Source organism: Melospiza georgiana, chromosome 3, assembly GCF_028018845.1.
Source record: "Melospiza georgiana isolate bMelGeo1 chromosome 3, bMelGeo1.pri, whole genome shotgun sequence".
Lineage (NCBI taxonomy): Eukaryota > Metazoa > Chordata > Aves > Passeriformes > Passerellidae > Melospiza > Melospiza georgiana.
The window spans coordinates 3,651,962-3,674,544 of record NC_080432.1 but is presented as its reverse complement, the minus strand read 5'-3'; the positions used below and the strand labels follow the sequence as shown (position 1 = coordinate 3,674,544).

Genomic DNA, 22,583 nt, shown 5'->3' with positions numbered 1-22,583 from the left:
CTCCCTCCTGTCTCCCTTGTTTGGAAAGGTCACTGCTCTTCCCTTCTGGGCCTGTTTTGTGCTGCTGCTCACCAGACCAAGCATCATTCCAGAGATCTTTGGTCCACCTCAGATTTCAAGAGACCAAAAACTTACAGATGAAATTACTTGAGCTGTAGAAAGTCAGAAACTATTTTCTGCACAGGCTATGAAACCATAACCTAAACCTCAGCCAAGTGATGTTGTGTGCCTGGGGCCAGCTGCACAAAATATACAATATAGCTCACCAAAAATATGTGCCTAAACCACATCAGATAAATCATCTCCTACAAATTCCCTTATCCTCCACTGCCTCTGATGAAAGCAGCCACGAATAATGAACTCTGGAGCAGCTGCCTGTGCTGTGGACATGGGAAATGTGGGAAGATGAATCCCAGCTGCAAGGGCTTAGGGTGACAGGGTAAGGGGGCATGGCTTTTAACTGAAAGTGGATTTAGATTGAATATTGGGGAAAAAATTGTTCCCTGTGAGGGTGGTGAGGCCCTGGCACAGGGTGCCCAGAGAAGCTGTGGCTGCCCCTGGATCCCTGGAAGTGTCCAAGGCCAGGCTGGACGGGGCTTGGAGCAAGCTGGGATGGTGGAAGGTGTCCCTGCCACATGCACAGCTTGGCAATAATAAAGCATCAGTGGAAACAGCACTGGAAGAATCTATGCCTTTTATTTATTTATTTCAGAAAAATACTTCTGCTGAGTTTATTACAAAAGTCATTGAACAACGAACAACAACAAACAAAATCCGTACAAAAACTGAGGTGACAGAAGAATGAAACAAATGGGATAAAATACCAGAGACTGTTAATTCCCCCCACCCCCTCCAAAATCAGGAAATTTGCACTAAAGCATAAATATGGAAGAACAGAATTTTTCCTCAAGTTCCTTTGCTGAAGTTTGATCAGTTGAGTTCAACATTTTCGAGGAAAAACTACACACCTCTGCCTGGCTTTTCCAACAGCCATTCTTCCCAGAAAAACCCCACACACAGCTCCAAGGAGGAGGAATCTACCTTACTGCTGCCATAAAACCTTCTAAACCAACCTTTCATCCCCCATTAAGTTTCCTGGAAGGCTGTAAATCAAACCCCAACATCTCCACCCACTGCTGACACAACCTGGGCTCCATCTACCCAAGGCAAGAGCCTGAGGCTGCTGTAAAGCCCCAGGAGCAAAGGCAGGATGGCTCCAAGCTCCCAGAGTCACTTGGAGGCAAGGAGGAGACATCCCAGAGTGACCACACTTCCCTCCAACCAGGAAGCCTACCAAAAATACCTTTTTGTTAAGGTAAAACACTGAGTTGAAGATAAGGGGACCTACAGGGGAACTGGAACTTGGCTACTACTAACCCAAACATGATGAGTAAGAAGAAAGAATCCTAAATAACAACAACATAAAACGCAACTGTAATGCCCCATAATGTAAGAGTCACTCAAAAAAACTGTATGTGAAATGCTACATCTGTTTTTACTCCACCCCTTTCTCTTCCCGAGCCCATTCTCCAACTACCTAAGACAAGAAAAGAGAACTAGTGCTGGTATTTCACAGCTCTTCTAGGCTAGGACAGGAAAACACTACACTTCACCCCAAAAATCACAGGCTACTCAATTCCTGACCTCCACAGGTTGTATAATGGACACAGACTACTAAAGCAGCCTCAAGCCCATGGGAAGAGTGCAATGAATCACATCCCACTGGAAGTTTTGGATAATCTCCATCACCTTCTACACTGTGGTGGACAAGAGCTCCTGTTCGGGGTTGGATCTTGGTGTTGGAGTAAAGGTTGGACTTTGACGAGTTTGGAGGCATTTTCCAACCTCACCCAACAATTCCATGATGTTTTCTGCAGATGACACAGATGGGGCATGAGAAGAGCCTCCAGTAAAGGGAAGTGAGCTCGTGGCATTTCATAGGCAGAGAGGCCAAGGACAGACTGACCATTAAGGGCTTGCAATGACAATGCTCCAAGAAAAAGCTCTTTGGGCTGTAAGGAAGGCTGGATCTGCTGAGAAATGACACGGACACAGGAACAACAGCAGCAGTTACTGCAGGCTTGCAGCCCAGGGATTGTGCTTGCACTACAACACAGGGATGGGGAGCCCAAGGCAGCCCCTCTGATGGAGATGGAATTGCAAACCTCCAGGATGACAGTGGATATCGCCTCACAACAAAGGCTCAGCTCAAAAAAAAAGAAACAACCTGCCAGAAGGATGGGGATTTCTGAGGACTAAATATCGGGGAGGGCTAGAAAAAAAAAAAAAAGCGCCCCATCATCTATAGGTTTAAAAAACTAAAATAATAAAAAGAACACATGGAAATGCTTCAAAAACAAATGTCCCTTTTCCTGGTAGCTCTATCAAAAAGGAAACAGAAAACACATAAATGTAGCATATGTTGTACATACGTAGTAACAAAGGAGGGTGTTCAGCTACTGCTATAGTGCACAGAGAGGCTACAACATAAGGCACTTGGGATACAAAGCATCACCAGCTACTGTACAGAGATAGGATTGTGCAAGTGGAAGAGCTGCCTGAAGCCAAGCAGGCAGGAGGAGGAATCATTCAGCAGCCGTGTTTTTGGGGGGCTCTACGTGTCACCTGCTAACAGAGTCAGCAGTTCGGCTGCTGCAAGGCACTGGTGCTGCAGAAAGGCCTGGCAGAGGCTCTGGGAGGTGCCAGCCAGCAGTCACTCCTGGAGGGCACTGGCAGGGGATGGGAAGAGGCAGGAGAAAGGAAAAACCTCTCACACTCGACCTTTTCCATGTCCTCCCCAACATAAAGCTCTTTTCCCCCCAGTCACGCTGCACTGCGGGTCCTGTTGCTGCCTCTGAGCCAAAAAGTGTCTTATCCTCCCAGCACAGGCTACAAGGAGCAATGGAAAGGAGCCACCAGGGGCTCTGCTCCAGCCTCCTTCCCCAGCTCCCCTGAAAACAGGGAGAGCCCTCTCCTGCTAAAATCTCTCACTTGACATTCAAATTGTGGGGATTGAGGAACAAGTGGAATTTGACCAACTGTCCTCATGTCCCTGCATGTCTTCTCCCTCCAGTGTCTCCTCAACAAGGAGAGGAGGAGGAAAGGACAAAAGACACCCAGATAAATGGGGGAAAAACCCCAACTCAGCTCCAAGAGGGGCAGAGAATCAACTGTCACCCATTTCTCAAAACATGACTGGTGTGAAGAACAACAGCACCGGCCTCAAGCTGGAATTGCACTCGAAAAGGAGTTCAGGTGCCCCCAGGGGCTGAGCCAGGGGCACACCAAGGATCAGTCCTGGACTGCACATGGGCAGCAGCCCAGCTCTGTGTCCCTCTCCTCACCCAGCCAAGGGGACACACCACGAGTCCCCTGCTCCTGCTGTGTCAAGCAGAACTAAAGCTACGGCCGACTTCACTGCACAAGAGGCACCAACAGCAAAGCCCAGCTCAGGAACTGCCCCAGAGGACAGTATGGGGACAGAGGTGCCACTACTGCTCACCTGCCAAACCTAGCTTGGCGTGGCACCCCAAAAAAGAAGCCCAGAGAGATGGCACTGACCCATGAAACCCCAAGCAGATGCTGCTCCCCAGCAGACTCAGTGAGGGATGAAGCTGGTGGGATCTGGCTTTCCACAAAACCTCTTGCCAGCACGTGGAGGTGGCAGTGGGCAGAAGCAAGAGGAGAAAGTGGTCTGCAGCAACAGATGGCCTCTGAGGTAGATTTGAGACAACTCCATCTGCTAACAGCTACGTGTCACAAGCCAGGCTTTTCCTAAAATGCAAGCTGCTCCTTGCAGCCCCAGCCTCCTTCGCCTTCCTTCCCTGTCATCTCATTCACAGCTCAGAAAGGGATGAAGGGGCTAGGATTTTTGGAAGAAACCCTGGATTTGATAGCACCTTGGGTGGATACAAGCACTGTATCCATGGGAAATAGAGTGAAGCTGGTGGCTGCCGATGGCATGGCTGGACTGGTACGGTAGGGACGAGGAAGGCTGAGGTGACAGCATGAGGGGCACAGTCCCACTGATGCAAAAACCCTTTGCAGCAACCCATCTGTCACCTGGACGTGGTCACAAGCAACGAGAACACCAGGTTCATGAGGCACAGAGAAGCTGGCAAAAGGCTGGGCTGACAAAACCCAGGCCAACACTCAGAGCAGGGCAGGCCTCAAGGATTCATGTGGAACTTAGGATGCTGCTGCCCCGTAACAAAACACTGAGAGCTGCAGAGGCCTGGGCTCAGAACAACCACGGAACAGCCAAGAGAAACCCAGCTGGGGCAAGCAGAGGCTGGGAGATGGACCTTCCATATGAAGAGGGAAGTTCTCTCCCTTCTCTGCTGGCCAGCTCTCAAAAATTCTCAAAAGCAGGGTTCAGAAAACCCCAGTTAACCAGAGGTCCACCAGGAGACAAGACAGGGTTGAGCTTCTTCCATCAGACCCTTGTCTCTCTTTGCAGCATCACCATCCTGCTGAGTGCAGGCCAGTTGTGCCCCATCTCACCTGAGAGCACCCCTGAGCCTCAGATCTCCCAGCCCCAGCACATTCCCCCAGGAATCTGATCCCATAACACACATTTGGTGCCTTCAAGCTGTCGTGGCCCTGTCCCAGGGGCTCAGGGAAGCACCATGAAGAGAGGGGAGGAACATGCTGTAGGAGAAAAAAGGATTGTTTGGAACCATCTATGATACATTTGTAACCATTTAACCAAAATAACCGAACACTAAAATAGAAAAGGAAAAAAAAAAAATAAAAATTGCACGCTGGTTTATGATCAGAGGCAAAACCAGGAGGGCTGGAGAAGGTTCCTATGAGGGGGATGGGAGAAGGGGAATGGGGCCTTTTTGGTTTTATTGCAAATGGTTCATGAGAGCAAGAAAGGAAGGGAGGAGAGCGAGAGACACCTTGGGAAGATGATCCCGAGCCTTTTGGGACGCCGCTCGCTCGTGAGGAGCAGGAGGAGGGGCAGCTCAGTCCTGGTATCTCGCCCTCCTCCCCAGGAGACAACCCTTGGCTTCTATGGAGACTTGAGCTTCTTGGTGCGGGGTGAGGTTCCGTTCTCTGCTTTCACCACTCCGTTTTCATGGTAACCTGGGGGTGGCAACAAAGGGACACGGAGCTGGTGAGGGGTCTGGAGTGTGATCTGAGGGAGCTGGGGGTGTTTAACCTGGAGAAAAGGAGGCTCAGCAGGGACCTTCTCGCTTGCCACAAGTGCCTGACAGGAGGGTGCAGCCAGGTGGGGCTTCGCTCCCAGGGAACAAGGGACAGGACAAGATGAAATGGCTTCAGGCTGCCACAAGGGAGGCTCAGGTTGGACATTAGAAGGAATTTCCTCACAGAAAGGGTGATTAAACATTGGAATGGGCTGCTCAGAGAGATTTGGAGTCACCACCCCTGGAGGTATCCAAGGAATGACTTAACATGGCACTCAGTGCTCTAGTCTGGTTGACATCCTGGTGATTGGTCAAAGGTTGGACTCCATGACCTCAGAGGTCTTTTCCAATCTAAACCATTCTGTGATTCTACAGAGAAAGCAACTTTGTCCCTTGCACAAGCCAAACCCTTTAATCTCTCACAACTGTCCTCCAGACATGGGGAAACCCCCATGACATCAGGACACAGCTGGGGACACCCTGCACAGTCAGCACCATGCTGGGGGGATGCTGAACCCCAGGGCTGCCCCCTCCACGGTGCCACCCTTGCAGCACTCACCCGAGTCCCTCTTGAGCAGCTTGGTTTGCTGCCTGGTGCCAGCAGCAGCGGCGGCCGCTCGCTTCCGACTGCTCTGCTCGTTCCAGTACTCCCTCCAGCGCCGCAGCTGGAAGTGGATGAAGCGCCACATCACCGAGGCCTGGAAGAGGCACACCAACAGCAGCACACTCATTCTGCCAGGGGCGGAGAAGAGGCAGGCTGAGAACACAGCAGCGAGGCCACCCCCAGCCCGGCCGTCCCCCCACGCTGGGGCTGGTGGCCGAGGTCCCCCCCCGTGGCAGATGCCATCCCTCCAGCCACCATCTCTCCTTTCTGCCACCCCTGAGCCCAGAGCAGCCACCTTCCTTTCCCTCCATGTCATAAAGCTCTCAGGTTTTGATTCATCGATTCTTTCAACTTTAGGGCAGGAATGGATGTATCGCTGGTCAGGGGTCTGTACAAATTACAAATGGGATGGGACTGCTGGGAACGTGCCTTGAGCTGTTTTATTTTTCAGCGTCAGTCTCATTACATGGTTATGACAATGGGAAGATGCCATCAGCTCACATCTCAGGCAGCAGACGAAGAACTTAATGTGACAACTTACTTTTTAAGTTTTTTGACCAATCACACAAAGCAAAAGCACACTGACAGTAGATCTATCCAATCACTATAAGCACACGTACCTTTGGGTCAAAACAATGCTCACCCACTTCAAACACAATACCTACTTGTAAGCCTGCTAGCTTAGCTCTAATCACAGTTCTACTGTCTCTGAAGCCTGCCTTTTGCACCTTTCCCAAAACCCTCTGATTTTGTAGATTCCCACAGGATGAACAAGATCATCTCAACCAGCATTGCCCAAAACACAAAGTGGCACAGACAAGATACGACGTCCCTGCATGATCTAAAGGATCATCCATCATTACCACCTGGAAGGGAGGTAAGAAAGACCCTCAAATCCTCAGCAGTGCCAGCAGTCCTTGGCTTCAAAAATCTTGAGAATGACCATGGCTGGCAAATTCTGAACTCAACCCACAGCTGCTGCAAGGGTGAGAAAGGCTCCCAGACTTGACAGACTGCAAGGCAAGAGGAGCCCATTCCACTTTCTGCTTCTCACATCAACAAGCAGCAAAACATGGCCAAGCAGAAGGGAAAATGCCTTTTCCTTGACCACATGCATGGAAATGCACTTACAGGTACAACAGGGAAAGCCTGCAAGCATTTCTCCAACATAGGCTTGCACTTTATAACTTCACTTGATTAACACAAAATTTCCTGACTTTTCCCCTCTGTTTTGGCTCTCTGTAGCCTTTAAACCCCTCCTTGCTTCCTTCACACCCCCTTCAGCTCACTAAGACCTTTCCTAAATGGAATCAGGATCAGATCATCACTGTCTGGATCCCATTTGGATGGAGCTTGGAGCAACCTGGTCCAGTGATGGTATCCATGTCCATAGCAGGGGTTGGAACAAGATGATCTTTAAGGTCCCCTCCAACCCACACCTTTCTGGGATTCCATCATTTCCAAACTCAGAAAAACCCATGCTGAGATAACACAGCCAAGGAAGACACAGAGGACATTCCTACCTGAAGAGAATATTGTTGAAGAGGAAGCTGAAGAAGTTCCCTCTCTCAGGGTCCAGGGCCTGGCTCTCCACGCGCGGCAGCCCGAAGCCGATGACCAGGATGTACAAGGTGAGGGTGAAGAGCCTGGTGACCACAAACACCACGGCCCAGACATTAAACCTGCAGGAGGGAAAGCAGAGGTGTGGGCAGGAGCAGCCCCAGTGCTGACCCAGGAGCTGAGAGCAAGATCCAGGCTGTCCTGGGCTCCAGAGGAGGATGGGAGGCACAGGCAGCTCCCCTGCTTACAGCTTCTCGTTGTTCTCGTCCGTGAAGTAAACCAGCCGTGCCATGTGGAAGAAGAACTCAGCCAAGTACTGCAACAGCAAGAGGATCAGCCCCAGGCGGGTTAAACTGGCAGAGAAGAGGCAAAAAAGGCATCACTGGGCTGGTCAGACTTCATCCTTCTACCTTCATCCTTCAAACCCAGCTGCACACTCAGCCCTGCTGTCCATGAGCTGCAGCACCAGCCCAAAGCCAGACCTCTGTGAGGGCAGAACTGCAATAGGGGAAATCCCTGTCTACAAACCATCAACAACATCCAAAACACTGGCAGAGCTGGGATATATCCAACACAAAACCCTATGGCTGGCAAGGGCGCTCTGCTTTTCATTAGAGAATGGTTTGGGTGAGAAGGGACCTTAAAGACCATCTCACTCCAACTCCCTGCCCTGGACACCTTTTACTGTCTCAGGTTGCTCCAGTGCCCGTACAACCTGGCCTTGAGCACTTCCAGGGATAAGGAACCCTTTGTACAACCTGTGCCCAGTGCCTCATGACCCTCACAGAGAAGAATTTCTTACCAATATCCAAATATCTTCTAGTTTAAAACCATTCCCCTTGTCCTATATACCTGCTTAGGTAAAAAGTCACTCTCCACTGAAACAATCCCATTTTTTCCTTCTAAGCCCCTCACCCCTGAGGATTCCCAGGTGCTCCCCAGAGCAGAAGCAGCTGCCCAGCCCCATCCCTGGTGTGGGAGGGGATGCTGGGGCAGGGACTCACTTGAGCAGGTAGGCGCCGGCGATGTGCAGCAGGTAGAGCGCGATGCAGCGCAGCTGCCGGGGGATCTCCTCCTGGCAGGGGCAGAAAAGCCAAATGAACCTCTCAGCCCTCTCCAGCCACCCTCCCTCCCCCAAAACCTCCACCTGGCTCTCACCTTGCGGACTTTTTGGAAGTAGAGCTCGGGCAGGGCATGCAGCCAGTAGGCCAGCTGGCACAGGTAGAAAAACTTCACCTGGTACCTGAAATGCAGGGAGGAGCCACGTGAGCCAGCCCAGGCCAAGGCAGGATCCCAAGAACTCGAGTGCCAGGGCAGCATTAGGCAATCCCTCCATTGTTTTGGAGCCATTGGATTTAGGAGAAATCATTTCAGGGCTGAAATTATTTGTTGAGCCGAGAGAGCCACGCATGGAGTTTATCCAGATGCTTGTGCTGTGGTCTCTGTGCTTTCAGCAAGCCTCACTTTTGTAAAAAACCAAGAAAGAAGGGTCATCTCCCACTACATTTCTGCTGTGAAAAATGCACAGCCAAGAGACTTCACCTTGGGAAAGGCAGGATGAGTAACCAAGCCCACAGGGTCCTCCTCATGAAACCCTCTGGAACACCCTTCCCCAGGCTCACAAACGAGATATCCCCACTGCCCACAGTCTCACTGCAGCATCCTTGCTGCACGGTGCATGCAGAGGGTGCTGTGCTGTCAGCACCCCACTCCCAGCAGGCAAAACCATGGAGAGGAAGGAAGTGGCCAACCCCAGAACAAAATGCCCTCCCAAGTGCTTACGGCAGATAAACATGCGGGTAGTTTTCCCACAGACTCCGGGGGTTTGAAATGTATCCTTCCTGAAAAAGACAAGGGAGGTAAGGCTTCAGCAAAACAAAACAGGTTATGAGAGGGGGGGGCTGATGGTACAGTGAAAGGAGGAACTGGGAATGACACCCAAGCCTCATCACAGCCTGCAGGAAAAACCACATTCCCTGTGAGGGCCAGGGCTGAGCTCTGCATCTTGGGTCTCTAGCACCCCTCTAAAATTTCACCAGGCCCCTTGTTTGGGGGCAGAAAGCTGCTTGCTCAGTTGCACAGAGGGTCCCAAGTTCAGGAGAGGATATTTTGGAGTTTGGAATGCTCTGGAAGTGTAGGGGTGAGATTCCTGTGTGCATGGTCCAGAGGCTTCTTGCCCACTGGCATTTCCAACCCCAGCAGCACTTCAGCAACAAGAAGTGCTTCTGAAGAGAAAGAGGAACAGAAAACACCAATAAAAATAATTGATATGAATTGGATAGTTTCATTTTCCGCCTCCTGACTTACAGGATGGGACTCCCTTCTCAGTCCTGCCACACAGATGCTGCCCTGGACTTTGCAAGGAGATGCTGGCATGGGAAATTTATCTTGCCCAGTCACCATCATCCATTCCCTGTCTGTCCCAAGACCTTTTTTCAGCTGGAGAAGGCCAGGGAAGTACAAGAGTGACCTGCTCTACGTGTGTTGGGTGTTTGGGGAGCACATCACAGCAATGTGGGCTGTATAGGATGCTCCAGCCCCACAGCTGCTGAGGGATCAGTCTGGCACTGGGTAAGGGGAGCCCAAAACCAGCAGCATCAACTGTTTTGCCAATGTTTCCTTCCTCAGAGCCTTATGAGGCAGAGGCAGTGTCAGCAGATCTCTAGAGATGCTGGCCTTGAAGGGAAAAGTAGTTCTCTAAGAAGGGTTGGCAGGATCCTCTGAGCAGTGGGGAGGGAATCTGTCCCCAAGGATCCATCCCCAGAGCCACTGCAGACCAAAGCTGAACCCCAATGGCTGCAGGCAGCAAAGCATCATCATTTCACACTGCCAAAAGAGTCAGATCTCTCCCACACCACCTGTTCTTCCCTTTCCTTCCCAAAATGACATTTTTCCCTCCGAATTCTTTGGGTTGACACCCATAGGAACAGCAAGGTTTCCTTGTTTTCAAAGATTCCCTCACCATCAGCTTGCCAAGGAAGGAACAACAAAGAGGGATCCCAAAATTCTGCCCATTAGTCCCATGACCCCACAAAAGGCACCCAGAAACCTCAAGGCATTGAATGTACATAAGGAGGAAAATAAGCTGAGGAAGGCATCAGGTCCTGGAGCAGAGGATGGAGATGATGGGGCCAGGCAGGATTTCTGGGGCCCAAAAATATTTCACAGCCCATTTACCTGTGCCTTGTACAACACAGGAGAAAGATCTCCCAAAACTGCCTTAACGAAAGATCCACCACAGCTGAAAACTAAACTGACTGAAATGTGCCTGTTTTGGCCCAGAAGCTGGCTGGGGACTCTGCTGCCAGTGGGATTTTGTGCTCCAGAAGCCATAGCTCCCCCTGGAAACCCGAATTCCAGGCAGCCCCGTGCCTTACCGTCACCACGACGTACAAGCACCAGATGACAGAGGTGAGGTGGAAGGCAACCAGCTGCCCTGACTCATTGAACTTGCTGTGCTTGACCTTGGAGAGGTGCAGACGCCTGTTGATTTTCTGGGAAGGAGCAGAGGGAGAGACCAACAACAAGAAAACATCAGCCACCATCAACTCTGTCTCTCCTCCTCATCCCAAGCAGCCTCCACAGATGAAGGTTCACTCATCATCACCTCAGCCCCCAGACCACCCCCAGAAGAGCATTTTAGTGCAGAGCCCCCATGGGATTTGAGGTATTTTGAGGACACAGGACAGGGAATGGTGCTCACGTCCAGGGCGTATTCCTGCACCACTGCGTGCAGGATGATGGCGATGAAGATGTAGAAGAGGATGGTGACCAGGTCCTTCAGCCCATAGTGATACTGGACCAGCTCCCCATCTGCAAAGACACCAGAGTGTGGGTCAGACCCCCGTGGCCCAAAGGATTTCCAGGGGAGGGCTTAGTGGGGAGCAGCTTGGATGGGGACACCAGAGAGAGGTCATGACTATGGCAGTGGCCAAAGGGCTCTCTCCAGGGCTGGCTCGTGGCAGACATGGGTGGTTTCCCCTCTGACAGGTACAACACCTCAAGGGAGGGGACACTGGGGACACTAAAATCATCCCCCTGCCACTGGGGACAGCTCAACTGTGGAGATGGGAATTTATCACCTGGAGGGATGAAAACATGGGAAGCAGAAGCAAGTGATGGGATCAGGGATGCCCCACCAGGAACATCAGGGCTTGGGATAGGATTTCCACCTCCTCAGTTATGATTTAACATTTGCTTATGATCTTCCCTGAAAACTGTTGGAGCAGGATTCAGCTGCCTACATGCAGATGCCTTCTGCTATTCAGAGATCTAAGGCAGCAGCACAGGGCTGGTGGATTAGAAATAGGACCCACAGGAGGCTGTGCTCTTCTGGAGCAACAGGAGACCCAGCAGCACCCAAAAATACCCCAGACATCTGCATTTAGGTGACTATTTTCAGCCCTGAAGCTTATGGGAAGCAGCAGAGTTGGGAAGGCTGCAGGAAGTATCACCACACAAAGCTCAGCCCACTCCTGGCTGCTGCTCTCCCTCACCCTGATCCAGCCTCTCCTCTCCTGGTACCAGTGCTGGGAAGGGACTGCTCTGTCACCAGCCCTGCCTACCCTAAACAAAGCTTCATTCCAGGTTTCTAAGAACAGGATTTATGAACACACCTGGCTCAAGGATATGAAAACATCCTTAGGAGCCCCTAGTGCTGTGCAGACCCAGAGGTAAAGATGGTGCCTGCATCCCAGTGCAAGGCAAAAGACAGTACTGCAAGACCAAAAACAAATAATACAATGTACATGTGCTGTGCCTTCTCTCTCCAGGGCATCTCTAGCAGGAGCTGTGGGGGATGTGGGAAAGCCTTGGAAAAATTTAGATTCCTCCCAAGAAGCTGCTGCACTAAGATCTCTCTCCCCACTAGCTCATGCCCTATATTGATACCCCAATACCTGGTCCTGGGGAGGTGCTTCTGTGCCCCTTGGGACTTCTCATACCAGGAAAGAATAAATCCCTTAAAAACCAGCAGCAGAAGTTGTCTGGACTGTGCCACAGGGGAGAAAGGACCACAAGTTAATCTGGAAGCTGGATGATTCCTTCAGCCATAACCAAAGCCCTTAAGGGTAGAGCTTTTATCTTCCACATGTCTGCCTCTGCAGCTCCCCTAATCCCAACCCTGCTCTTTCTCTGGATGATTACTCAAACACTCCCAATTAACTGCAGCTTTCTGCCACCAGGCCAAGCTTTGTGCCCCGGGCATTTGGCTCATCCCAAGCCCAGGCCTTTACCCAAAGCACCTCCTGCTGCCTCCAGGCCAGTGCCCAGATCCCTGCCAGATCCAGAGGGGCTCTGAGCCGGGAAGGCAGCAACCAGCAGCCAAAATAGGAATAACAGAGGCTGAGCCTCCTGGCTGGGAGCTGGGACACCTCCTCTGGTCCATTTGGTTATGAGCTGCACCAGCTCAGAGCCTCCTGGAATTCACTCCCTGTGAATCAGGGATGCTGTGCACTGTCACAGACATCTTTTATGAAAAATCCTTTCCTTAAGATTTTTCCTCCTGAGAAGCTGAGAGGCCTCAGGAACAAAATGTAAACATTGATTATCTGCTGCTGTGGAATGCAACAGGTGGATTTTTGGTTGGCCCATGTTGGATGTTTCTAATTAATGGCCAATCACAGCCCAGCTGGCTCGGACATAGAGTCTGAGACAGAGACTTTGTTATCATTCTTGCTTACTCTATTCTATTCTATTCTATTCTATTCTATTCTATTCTATTCTATTCTATTCTATTCTATTCTATTCTATTCTATTCTATTCTATTCTTAGCCAGCCTTCTGATTAAATCCTTTCTTCTACTCTTTTAGTATAGTTTTAATGTAATATATATCATAAAATAATAAATCAAGCCTTCTGAAACATGGAGTCAGATCCTCATCTCTTCCCTCAACCTGAGACCCCTGTGAACGCTGTCACAGTGCACCATGTCCATCTCCACCCCTTCTTCTCCAGGTGCCATCCCCAAAAATCAGCAGGACAGGGATGACATGAACAGCCCCTGCTGCTTGGCAGAGAGGTAAATCCCTCCTGCTCCCCAGAGGGACAAGGAGCTGCTCCAGGTAGGCAATCACACAGCTGGATCCTGCCTGGCCAGGCTTGGAGCAGCACCCTCATCCTGCAGGGAGCACAGAGTGGCCTGGCCTTGGCAGAAAGAGAGAGGAAGCCCCCAGACTCCCTGGAAAGATTTCTTCCCAACCCTGGCTGCATGAGACGTGATCAGAGTGGTCTGAGCCACTCAAACTTTGTTTCTTCACAAAATGTCTTATTTCTAACATCTCTGCCAGACTGCATTTACTGCTAGACAAGGCCCTGAGCAGCTGATCAGTACAGGGTGAGCCCAAGGGAGCTGGAAGTGAGGATGTGGGGCAAACCAGACTCCTTCCTCTTCTTGGGAGGAATCCAAACTTCTTTGTGGAGCAGAGGCATCTCTCACCTGCTGTAGGCACACTAACATTGTACTGAGGTAAGATGAACAGGAAGGCAGTCTTGGCTGTGACCTGTCAAAGACACAGAGGGGACAAGAAGCAAATCAGTTGTTAAATCCATTCCTCTGGACCAGTTATTTTCCCATCACGATGGGAAAGGCAAATCACCCAGGGAGATGTGCCAGCACCAACTTCACTTGCAGGAACACTGAAACTCTCACTGGTCACCCACAAGATCCCAGGTGCACGGCCAAAGAGAGAAAAAAAAGCCTGGGATGAGATATCAAGACATCCAAAACCCAGGGCTGTGCTGCTCACCTTTTATTTATTGAATCATAGAATCAAATCATGGAATATCCTGAGCTGGAAGGGACCAAAAAGATCATTGAAATTCCACTCCTGTCCCTGCACAGGACACCTCAAGAATCCCATCCTGTGCCTGAGAGCATTGTCAAAACCCTTCCTGAACTCTGTCAGGCTTGGGGCTGTGATCATTCCCTGGGGAGCCTGTTCAGTACCCAGCCACCCTCTGGGGTGGGAAGAACCTTTTCCTAATACTCAACCTGAACCTTTCCTGACACAGCCCCAGCCATTCCCTCTGATCCTGTCACTGATCACCAGAGAGGTGGCCATTGATTAAACTGCTTTTAATTCAAAGGAATTTAATTTTGCTGATCCTCCCCAGCAGCAAAGCAGGAGGCTTTGTGGGGATGGGGCAGAGCATCCACCCCACAGGACACCCCAAAACTGCATCTTTGAGACCAAAGCACCCTCAAATTGGGGCCACAGCAAAATCCAGTGCACAGACATCCAACACCAAACAAGCCTTCATCCCATCCAACCCCACAATGGCAGCAGGTCACCAGATTTTCCCTTTCCAGTGGCTCCAACACTTCACAAGCACCCACCCTCAAACAAAACCATTCCCAAAAAATCCTGTGTCCGTCAAACACTGATGGAGATGAGCTGCATTTCACACAGACATGGCTGCCACTGCTTCAGAGCTGCAGGATATTAAAATCCCAGCTGGAAATTGCTCCACAGCTTGTGGGGGAGACTTTGCCAACAGTTCCCATCCTGCCACCACCAGCATTGAGCAACCGGGGCAGGCAGCCCCAGCTCAGGGACAGCAAACTCCATGGTGTGTTTTTGTGATGTTTGGGGATTTTATTGCTTTTTCCACTGAGAAAAAAAAAAAAAAAAAAGAAATCCCACATGTTGTGCTCTGTTTGTGGAGGAGTAGATGCAGGAGATGGAGACCATGGGCAGAGTTTGGGGTGGGAATGGAAAAAGTGCATCGTCTGGCCTCAAGCTGGCTGAGGGAGACACTTCTGGCTCCTGCAGACCTTGCTGGCTGGGAAAGCCAAGTTGCTTCATCCCAGAGCTGTAAAGCACATCCAGGACTGGAGTTTACATCCAAACCTTGCCACAGACTGGCACAGGGCATGAAACAAAGGCATGGAGCCAGTGGTGGCTGTGGTGCTGCAGGGATGGGCGGCCGTGACACGGACGTGCTAAAGGCAGCAGGCACTGATGGATTTACAGCTCCCCGAGTACCTGGCTGACATCCATTGCTATAAACAGCTGGAAACAAGACATCATCTCCAGGTGAAGCCTTCTAACCTGCTGGAGAGGACACAGGCCAGAGCTGTGAGTCCAGGAAAATGGCCCCAGAGTATCTCCAGGGTGGGAAGCAATGCCCAGACAGAGCTCAGCCCCAGCACATTTTCCAATCCTGATCTTCCTTTTCTTTTTCCTGATTTTCTTTCCCAGAGCACCTGGTAGCAAGGTTCCTCCATCAAGCAATGCTTTGTCCCATCTCCACACCTGCCTTTGCTTCCTGTGGGCTGCAGAACCACCAGCAGCTTTGGAGCCATCCCAGCACCCCCCCCTTTCCTTACAGAGGGGTAGCAGATTGCTTCCTAAAGCCTCAGTGAAATATTTTAACAACCAAAGACAAATTGGTTGTTAAAATATGGTAACCTCCTAGATGCAGGCACCTGCAAGGCAAAAAACCAGGTTTCCTTGGCTTGGGAAATAGGGATGAGCACCAGGGATGGCAAAACCCTTTAGAGCCTGCCTTGAGCATTTCACAGGCAGCCAAGGAAAGCAGAAGTTTGGAGTGGGAAGAGCAATGTGAGGATTATTCAGAGGCACAAGACTTGCTGTCTGTTTGTTCTGAAACAAGATGCTGAAATGGGAAAGGAAGGGCTGGGCACACTTCTGTCCTGCAGGGCAGAGAGCAGAGCCAGAGCTGCCACTTAACTGCCACTGGCAGGGGCACAATTCATGGAATCACAGAATAATTTAGGTTGGAAAAGTCCTCTAAGATTATGGAATCCAACTCTTCCCCCAGCACTGCCAAGCCCACCACAAAACCATAGTCATGGGTGCCACATCTGCAGAAGCTCTGAACAATTCCAGGGATGGCGATTCCACGACTTCCAGCCTGTTCCAACCACTGGCTGCCTTTTCAGTGAAGAAATTTTCCTCATATCCAACCTAATCCTTCCTGGCACAACTTTTTAGAGGGTGGGAGAGGGATTTGTCTCCATGGGACACACAGAGCAGGGACCATGCAGCAAACACTGTATGTTTATTTCTCATCCATTCCCTGACCTGCATTAAGGGCACCTCTATGCAGAGGGAGATGTTCCTCATCCTGCCTTATGAGGGATGTGGCACTTGGGGACAGGGATTAGGGGTGGCCTTGGCAGTGCTGGGGCAGTGGTTGGACTCAATGACCTTAGAGGGCTTTCCCTACTAATGATTTCATGGTTCTGTATGTCGGAACCAGGAAAATTTGGGAAGCAGCTGTCCTGGGAGCTCTCTACAACCATGAAGAAGGGACCGCATCTTCAGCTTTCTGCTGGTTAAAGACACTAACTCAAGACCAAAGTGCAGATGGATGATAAAGAGGCAAAACTCAATGTGTCCAACATGACCAGAGTTTCCTGAGATGCCTGATCAGCCAGGACAGGGATAAGGCTGTTTCTCATGGCCAGAAACCAAATCAGCACATCCACCTTGCAGCCCTGGGTGGCAGAGCAAAAGATAAAGCCAAGCAATCCCAGCACCACCACACATTCACTGTCTACCATCAGGCATTTAATCCCTGATAATGTGGTGACTGGAAAAATCCACATTCCAACCCCTAGCCTGGAGATTGCTGCCTAACACAGAGCAGCAAAGCTCTCCCCATCCTTTTTTAGATCCCAGAATGGTTTGGGTTGATAGGGACCTCAAAGATCATGTTCCAACCCCCTGCCATGGGAAGGGAGACCTTTCACAGAGCAGGGTGCTCAGAGCCCCACCCAGCAATTTAGAAGATGCTGTTTTTACCCCTGCCATGAAAAGCTCCACATCAAAATCCCAATTCCACTTGTGTCTAAGCACACGCATGCAGGCACTTTAGCACCTCTCTCAGAAATTACCCACTGCAACTCTAAAACACTAATATTTTCAGGAATTAGGGATAGTTTTTGAGCATCCTTCCCCAGCACACTCCACAAACTTCTGGAACAGCTTGCCCAGATTGGTTGTGGACTCCCCAACCCTGGAAGTGTTCAAGGCACAGGGTTGGAATGAGTTTTAAGGTCCCTTCCAACTCAAACAATTCCAGGATTCTATGAAACACATTTCCCTTCTCCAAAGCCTCATCCCAGTGGGATTTGTTTTCACCACAGCCAGGAACCCCCAGGCATGCCACCATCCCCATGGTCCTGCTTGAGTTAAAGCCATTCTAGAAGAAAGCAGCAGCTCCAAACCTCTGGTGGGGGAGGCTGGGGGAGTTTTCTGCACTCTGAGCTGGGAAAATATTTCCAGGGCTTGAAAAACAACTCAAACTAATTACAGACAAAATGCTGTCCAAAGGCTTTTCTCACAACTTTGGGTTTCTTTTTCCCAGTTTATTGAAAGACAAACTTGCTGATGCACAGTATGGATTGACACAGGCCCTATATGTAAACTGAAGCCCAAACTTTGGACCAAAGCCTCTCAAAGTAAACATCTGGCTTTGACAAAAAGCCCTTCCCAAGGGCGGTGCAGCCCCTCTGCCCCCACAGACAAACTCATCCCCCAGCATGACACTATTTCCACTGCCTCACCCTCCCTCCTGTTTATTCCCTTTTAAAAAGTAAACCTAAATACTGCACTTTTTTACCTTTTTTCCACTCTTCCCAGCACTCAACGCTTACATCCCCCACATGCCTCGGTTCCCACATCTGGCAAAGACCCGGGGAGGCAGGAATGCATTTTGTTTTCCCTCATTAACAATAGAAAGGCCTCAATTTTTAGAGTACTACGGAGGGGACTGGGAAGGGGAAAGTATATTTAGCAGGAAGCCTGGAAATAGCAGCTCATTCGTCAGCTGCCTTCTCCTGAGTGTCACAACTCTGAGCCTGGGAGCCCGTGACTCACATCCCACGATCTGCACAGGGGGAAAGCCCTGCAAGGGCATGGAACCACTGCTAAAACAATGGTTTATAGCTTTATTTCATCACCCCAGGCATAAGACTGAGCCTCAGCTTCCCCACATTAGAGATTACAATAGCAGACCTCATCTAATACAGAAACTTCTCCAAAATCTGCAAAGTTTTCCCCAAACCTGACTAAACACCACTCACAGGAGCCAGCCCTGGTGGGACACAGATTAAACCCAGCCTGGCCTTTGCTTCATTTTTCTGCAAAGTAGGGTGGAAAAAGATATGCAAAGTAATTTCTGCATGAGGATGGGAAGTACCTGCTCTGTGTTTCTGTACAGACTCACTAAAAATAGTTTTACACCAAAAAAAACAAGAGGGAGGTTTTTCTTTCTGGGCTCCAGCAGCCACACACACGTGGCAAAATCCCTCTCTGGCATCAGGCAGCTGCACAACCAAGTGTGTTTTCACACCCTGAAGGCTTAGGGTTGACAGGGAAATAAAAGCCTTTTGTAGTGCCCAGCTCAGGACAGCTCTTTTTGGGGAAACTCCCTCCAAGCCTGGGGATTCCCTCCCTGAGTAATGCAATGATCCCCAAAAACAAACACAACACTGGAATAATCACCTGGAACACCAATGAGCAGCCTCATGCCACCAAATCCCGTCATGACCAGCACCTGCTCCTTGCCACAGAGGAATTACCAGCTTGGTGAATCCATGTGGATGGGGAAAGGTTGTGCACCCAAAAAGATGCTCAAGGTGCAGCTTATGCTGTGCTTGAGCAGTGGGAGACCCGTGGCAGCCCCACAGCATCACCCCAAGCAGGGTGCTGGAGGCAAGGAAGCAGTCAGCTCCTGAGGGATGCCTGGGAAAAGGTTAAAAACCTTATTTGTGTCTTCCCAAAAAAGCCTTCCCTGCAGGAAACGGCCTATTGTGAGCAGGATTCGGCCTTTTCCGCTGGGCCTGAGCTTGGGGAAGGTGCAAGCCTGCCTGCAGGGTGGGAAGCAGGGATGACAGGAGAAGGAGGGGAAGGGACAGTGACAGGTCCTCCTCATTATGGCAAGGGATCAGAGCTGCCACCAAAACTCACCACAGAGGTGGCACAAACAGGCACGGATGGTTTGGAGGGCTGGGCAAGAGCAGAGGCTGATCTCCCCTCCAGTGGAAAAGAAAGCAGAAGGAATAAATGTAATAATAAAATAAAAGTAAACTGAAATACCCACAAGGACCAAGAGCTGTCCCAAAGCCCATGCCCAGGGATGATGCTGCCAGCCACAGGGAGCACTGGAAGCCACCCTGGCATGGCAAGCTGTCACCCTGAGGTCTGCTGGAGAGTAGCAAACTGCTGCCTTCAGCATCTGAGGGAGATTTCGTTAAAATACATTAAAAAAACCACAGATACACCACAAATCCCTCCCTGCTGCCACCACCATGGGGGAAGGTTCATCATATTTTAGAACAGCCCTCACAGCACCATATCAACCAAAACCACCACAGCAGGAAGCCCAGGTTCAACCTCAACAGGACAGGGCTCCCAATATGCAACAAACCCATCGGCAGGAAGAAACCCTGAGACAGAGACACAACTTCAGCGGCATTTTCTTTTTAAAGTACGAGTACGAAACTTGCAGCCCAACTTTGCAGCATTTGCATGTGGCTTTGGAATACAGCTGGCCCTCCTGGGTCGGTTTTGAAACCCTTAAATAAATATACATACATGCACAAGGACGTCGAAAAGGGTTCGAGTGCTGTAAAAGGCTCGTTCATTCAATGAGTTCGCAGTAAAAAAAAAAAAAAAAAGAGGGGGATAGAAAAGCAAGGGGGTGCCAGCGGGGAGGAATTAAGGAAATGGATTTCCTCCTCCTGCGATTTGCTACAGAAGGAGCCTTTCCTCCCTCGCCAGGCCCCCCGGCCACCCCTTTCCCATCCGGATTTGCTTTGAAACGTGGCAGTGCCGAAGGGGAGGGTTCAGCGGGGGAGGCGGGGGGGTCCCGGCCGGCGGTGCCGCTGACCGGGCCCGCTGCTCGGGGCGGGATGCCCGGAGCCACGCACGGGCAAGGAAAGCAGGCGGACAGGGAAGGAGCCGGAGCAGCGGCAGGGACAGAGCGGCGTTCCCGGCACGGCGGGGGTGGGACAGCGGCCTTGAGGGGGTCTGCGGCGCCCAAGCAGGGCGAGGAATGCCGGGGATGCCTTCCCGTGCCTCAGCGGGATGGGAAAGGCCCGGGAGCCGCTGCCCCAGGCCCGGGAGCCTCCGGTGCTCGTCCCACGGGCTGCGGGGAAAACACCTGGAAAAGGGCTACTGTTAAAGAAAAAAGGGCGAAAAAAAAAAGCAAAAAAAAAATTCTTCCATTTCCAAGAGCTGGGAATAGCAGACAAGGCTTGGCTTCTCGCTGGATGTGCCCCTCAGCGCTCGGGACGTCCCGGCAGCTGCGGTGGGTTTGGGGCAGGGGTTTTGACACGCCTGTGCTCCCCCTCCGCCGGCAGGGACCCCCGGCAGAGCTGGAGCGGGGGCAGAAGGATGTGAAGGATGTGCCACCCCTAAAGCCAGCAGCAGGCTGGGTCTCCGTGGCAATGTGGGGACCCGCTCCGGTGATGGGTGAGCGATGGGGAATGAATGGGGCGGCACTCTGAGCCCACACCGAGGGGTCCCGCACCCTACAGCCCCCTCCCCGGACGAGATGGGGGCACCTGGGCCGGCTGGGGACCGTCCCGAGCTGGAACAGCCCCAGGAGGGGACACCCCCATGCAGACCAAGGGGGGGTCACCTCGCCCACGGGGTGGGGACACTCGGAGAGCCGGTCCCGGGGGGGGGGCGATGGCGGGGGCGTCTCACCTCGAACATGAGGGCGATGAGGACGCTGAGCACCAGGCAGAAGCCGATGTCGGCGTGGTTGTGGATGAGGAACTCCTGGCTGAAGAGCGGGTGGCTCTTGGCCCGCCGGCGGAAGGCCATGGCCGGGGCCGAGCCGAGCCCAAACTTCCCCGGGCCCCGCGGAACTTCGCGGAGCGCCGCGATGGCCCCGCGCAGGCGCCGCCGCCTGAGCCCTCCCCGCGCCCGCCCGGCTCCGCTCGGCCCCGGCGGCGACCCCGCCCCGGCCTGCACCGGGACCGGCACCGGCACCGCCCCGGCCCGCACCGGGAACGGGACCGGCACCGCCCCGGCCCGCAACGGGAACGGGACCGGCACCGCCCCGGACCGCACCGGGAACGGGACCGGCACCGGCACCGCCCCGGCCCGCACCGGGACCGGCATCGCCCCGGCTCGCACCGGAACCGGACCCGACACCGCCCCGGCCCGCACCGGGAACGAAACCGGTACCGCCTCGGCCCGCACCGGGAACAGCACTGGGACCGGCACCGCCCCGATCCACACCGGGACCGGACCCGGCACCGCCCCAGCCCGCACCGGGAACAGCACTGGGACCGGCACCGCGCCGGCCCGCACCGAGAACGGCACCGGGACCGGCATCGTCCCGGCCCACACAGGGACCGGACCCAGCACCGGCACTGCACCGGGGCCGGCACCGGGAACCGGCACCGCCCCGGCCCTCACTGGGACCGGGACCGGCACCGCCACGGCCCGCACCAGTACCGCACCGGCACCGCTCCGACCAGCACCGGGAGTGACATCGGCACCGGCACCGCTCCGACCAGCACCAGGACCGGGGCCGGCATTGGCACCGAGCAGCACCGGGACCAGGTCACAGAGCCGGACCCGCACCCAGCCACGGGCCCGCACCCAAACCGAGACCCAGCACCCGAGCCCGCCCCCGAGCCAGACCGGACCTGGGCACGGACACGGACCTGGACCCAGCCCCAGTACCGGCACGGGACCTCAGCCCAGCCCTGGACACGGACCCGGCACCAGGCCCGCCCCGGGACCTGGACCCAGCACACGATGGAAAGCTCGGATGTGGATCCAGACCGAGAGCCAAGACGGGCACCGGCTATGGACACAGATATGGACCCTTCCCGGGACCAAGCCCCGGACCTGGAGCCAGCCCTGCTACAGCCTAGCACAGCCCTGGACCTAGCACCGAACCATGACCTATCCCGGCACCAGAGAGAGAAGCCAGCTCTGGTCACGGCTCCCACTTGCCCCACACACACTCTAGCACTCCAAAGTGGGTGGAGGCACACGCTGGTTTTGGCACCCATCTCACATCTGTGTCCTGGTGCTGTGCACATCTGGACAGCCACCCATGCTTGAACCCACTGTTGTGTATGTGGGGATGCACACCTGCATCTGCACCCACCGACTGTGTGCAGGCAACCTCCCACATCTGCACCCACCTACCCTGCACATCTGGGCTCCCATGCACCCAGCACCCACCTGTGTCCCAGCACCCACCCGCCTGTGCACACCCTGCAACCCCCTGACACCCTGCTCTGCATCCCAAAGTCCCCGTGCTGAACC

At 52.6% G+C, this 22,583-nt stretch overlaps 1 protein-coding gene across 1 annotated transcript; it reads right to left on the bottom strand.

Annotated features, from left to right (window-relative positions):
• Positions 1 to 680: 680 nt before the first annotated feature.
• Positions 681 to 21,119, bottom strand: TRAM2 (translocation associated membrane protein 2). Its single transcript, XM_058020199.1, has 11 exons — positions 21,000 to 21,119; positions 13,754 to 13,817; positions 11,021 to 11,130; positions 10,695 to 10,811; positions 9,100 to 9,158; positions 8,476 to 8,560; positions 8,322 to 8,392; positions 7,566 to 7,670; positions 7,281 to 7,439; positions 5,713 to 5,885; positions 681 to 5,091 (listed from the first exon to the last, which is right to left on the bottom strand). Exons 1-11 carry the CDS (start codon positions 21,117 to 21,119, stop codon positions 5,018 to 5,020), a joined length of 1,137 nt encoding a protein of 378 aa, XP_057876182.1. The 3' UTR covers positions 681 to 5,017.
• Between the last annotated feature and the right edge of the window lie 1,464 nt (positions 21,120 to 22,583).

Coding starts and splice junctions, on each gene's coding strand:
- TRAM2 (XM_058020199.1), bottom strand. CDS start 21,119: ATGGCCTTCCGCCGGCGGGCCAAGAGCCACCCGCTCTTCAGCCAGGAG. Junction 8,561..9,099: donor TACCCGCATGTTTATCTGCC/GTAAGCACTTGG, acceptor CCTGCATTTCAG/GTACCAGGTGAAGTTTTTCT. Junction 7,671..8,321: donor GCCGGCGCCTACCTGCTCAA/GTGAGTCCCTGC, acceptor CTTCTCTGCCAG/TTTAACCCGCCTGGGGCTGA.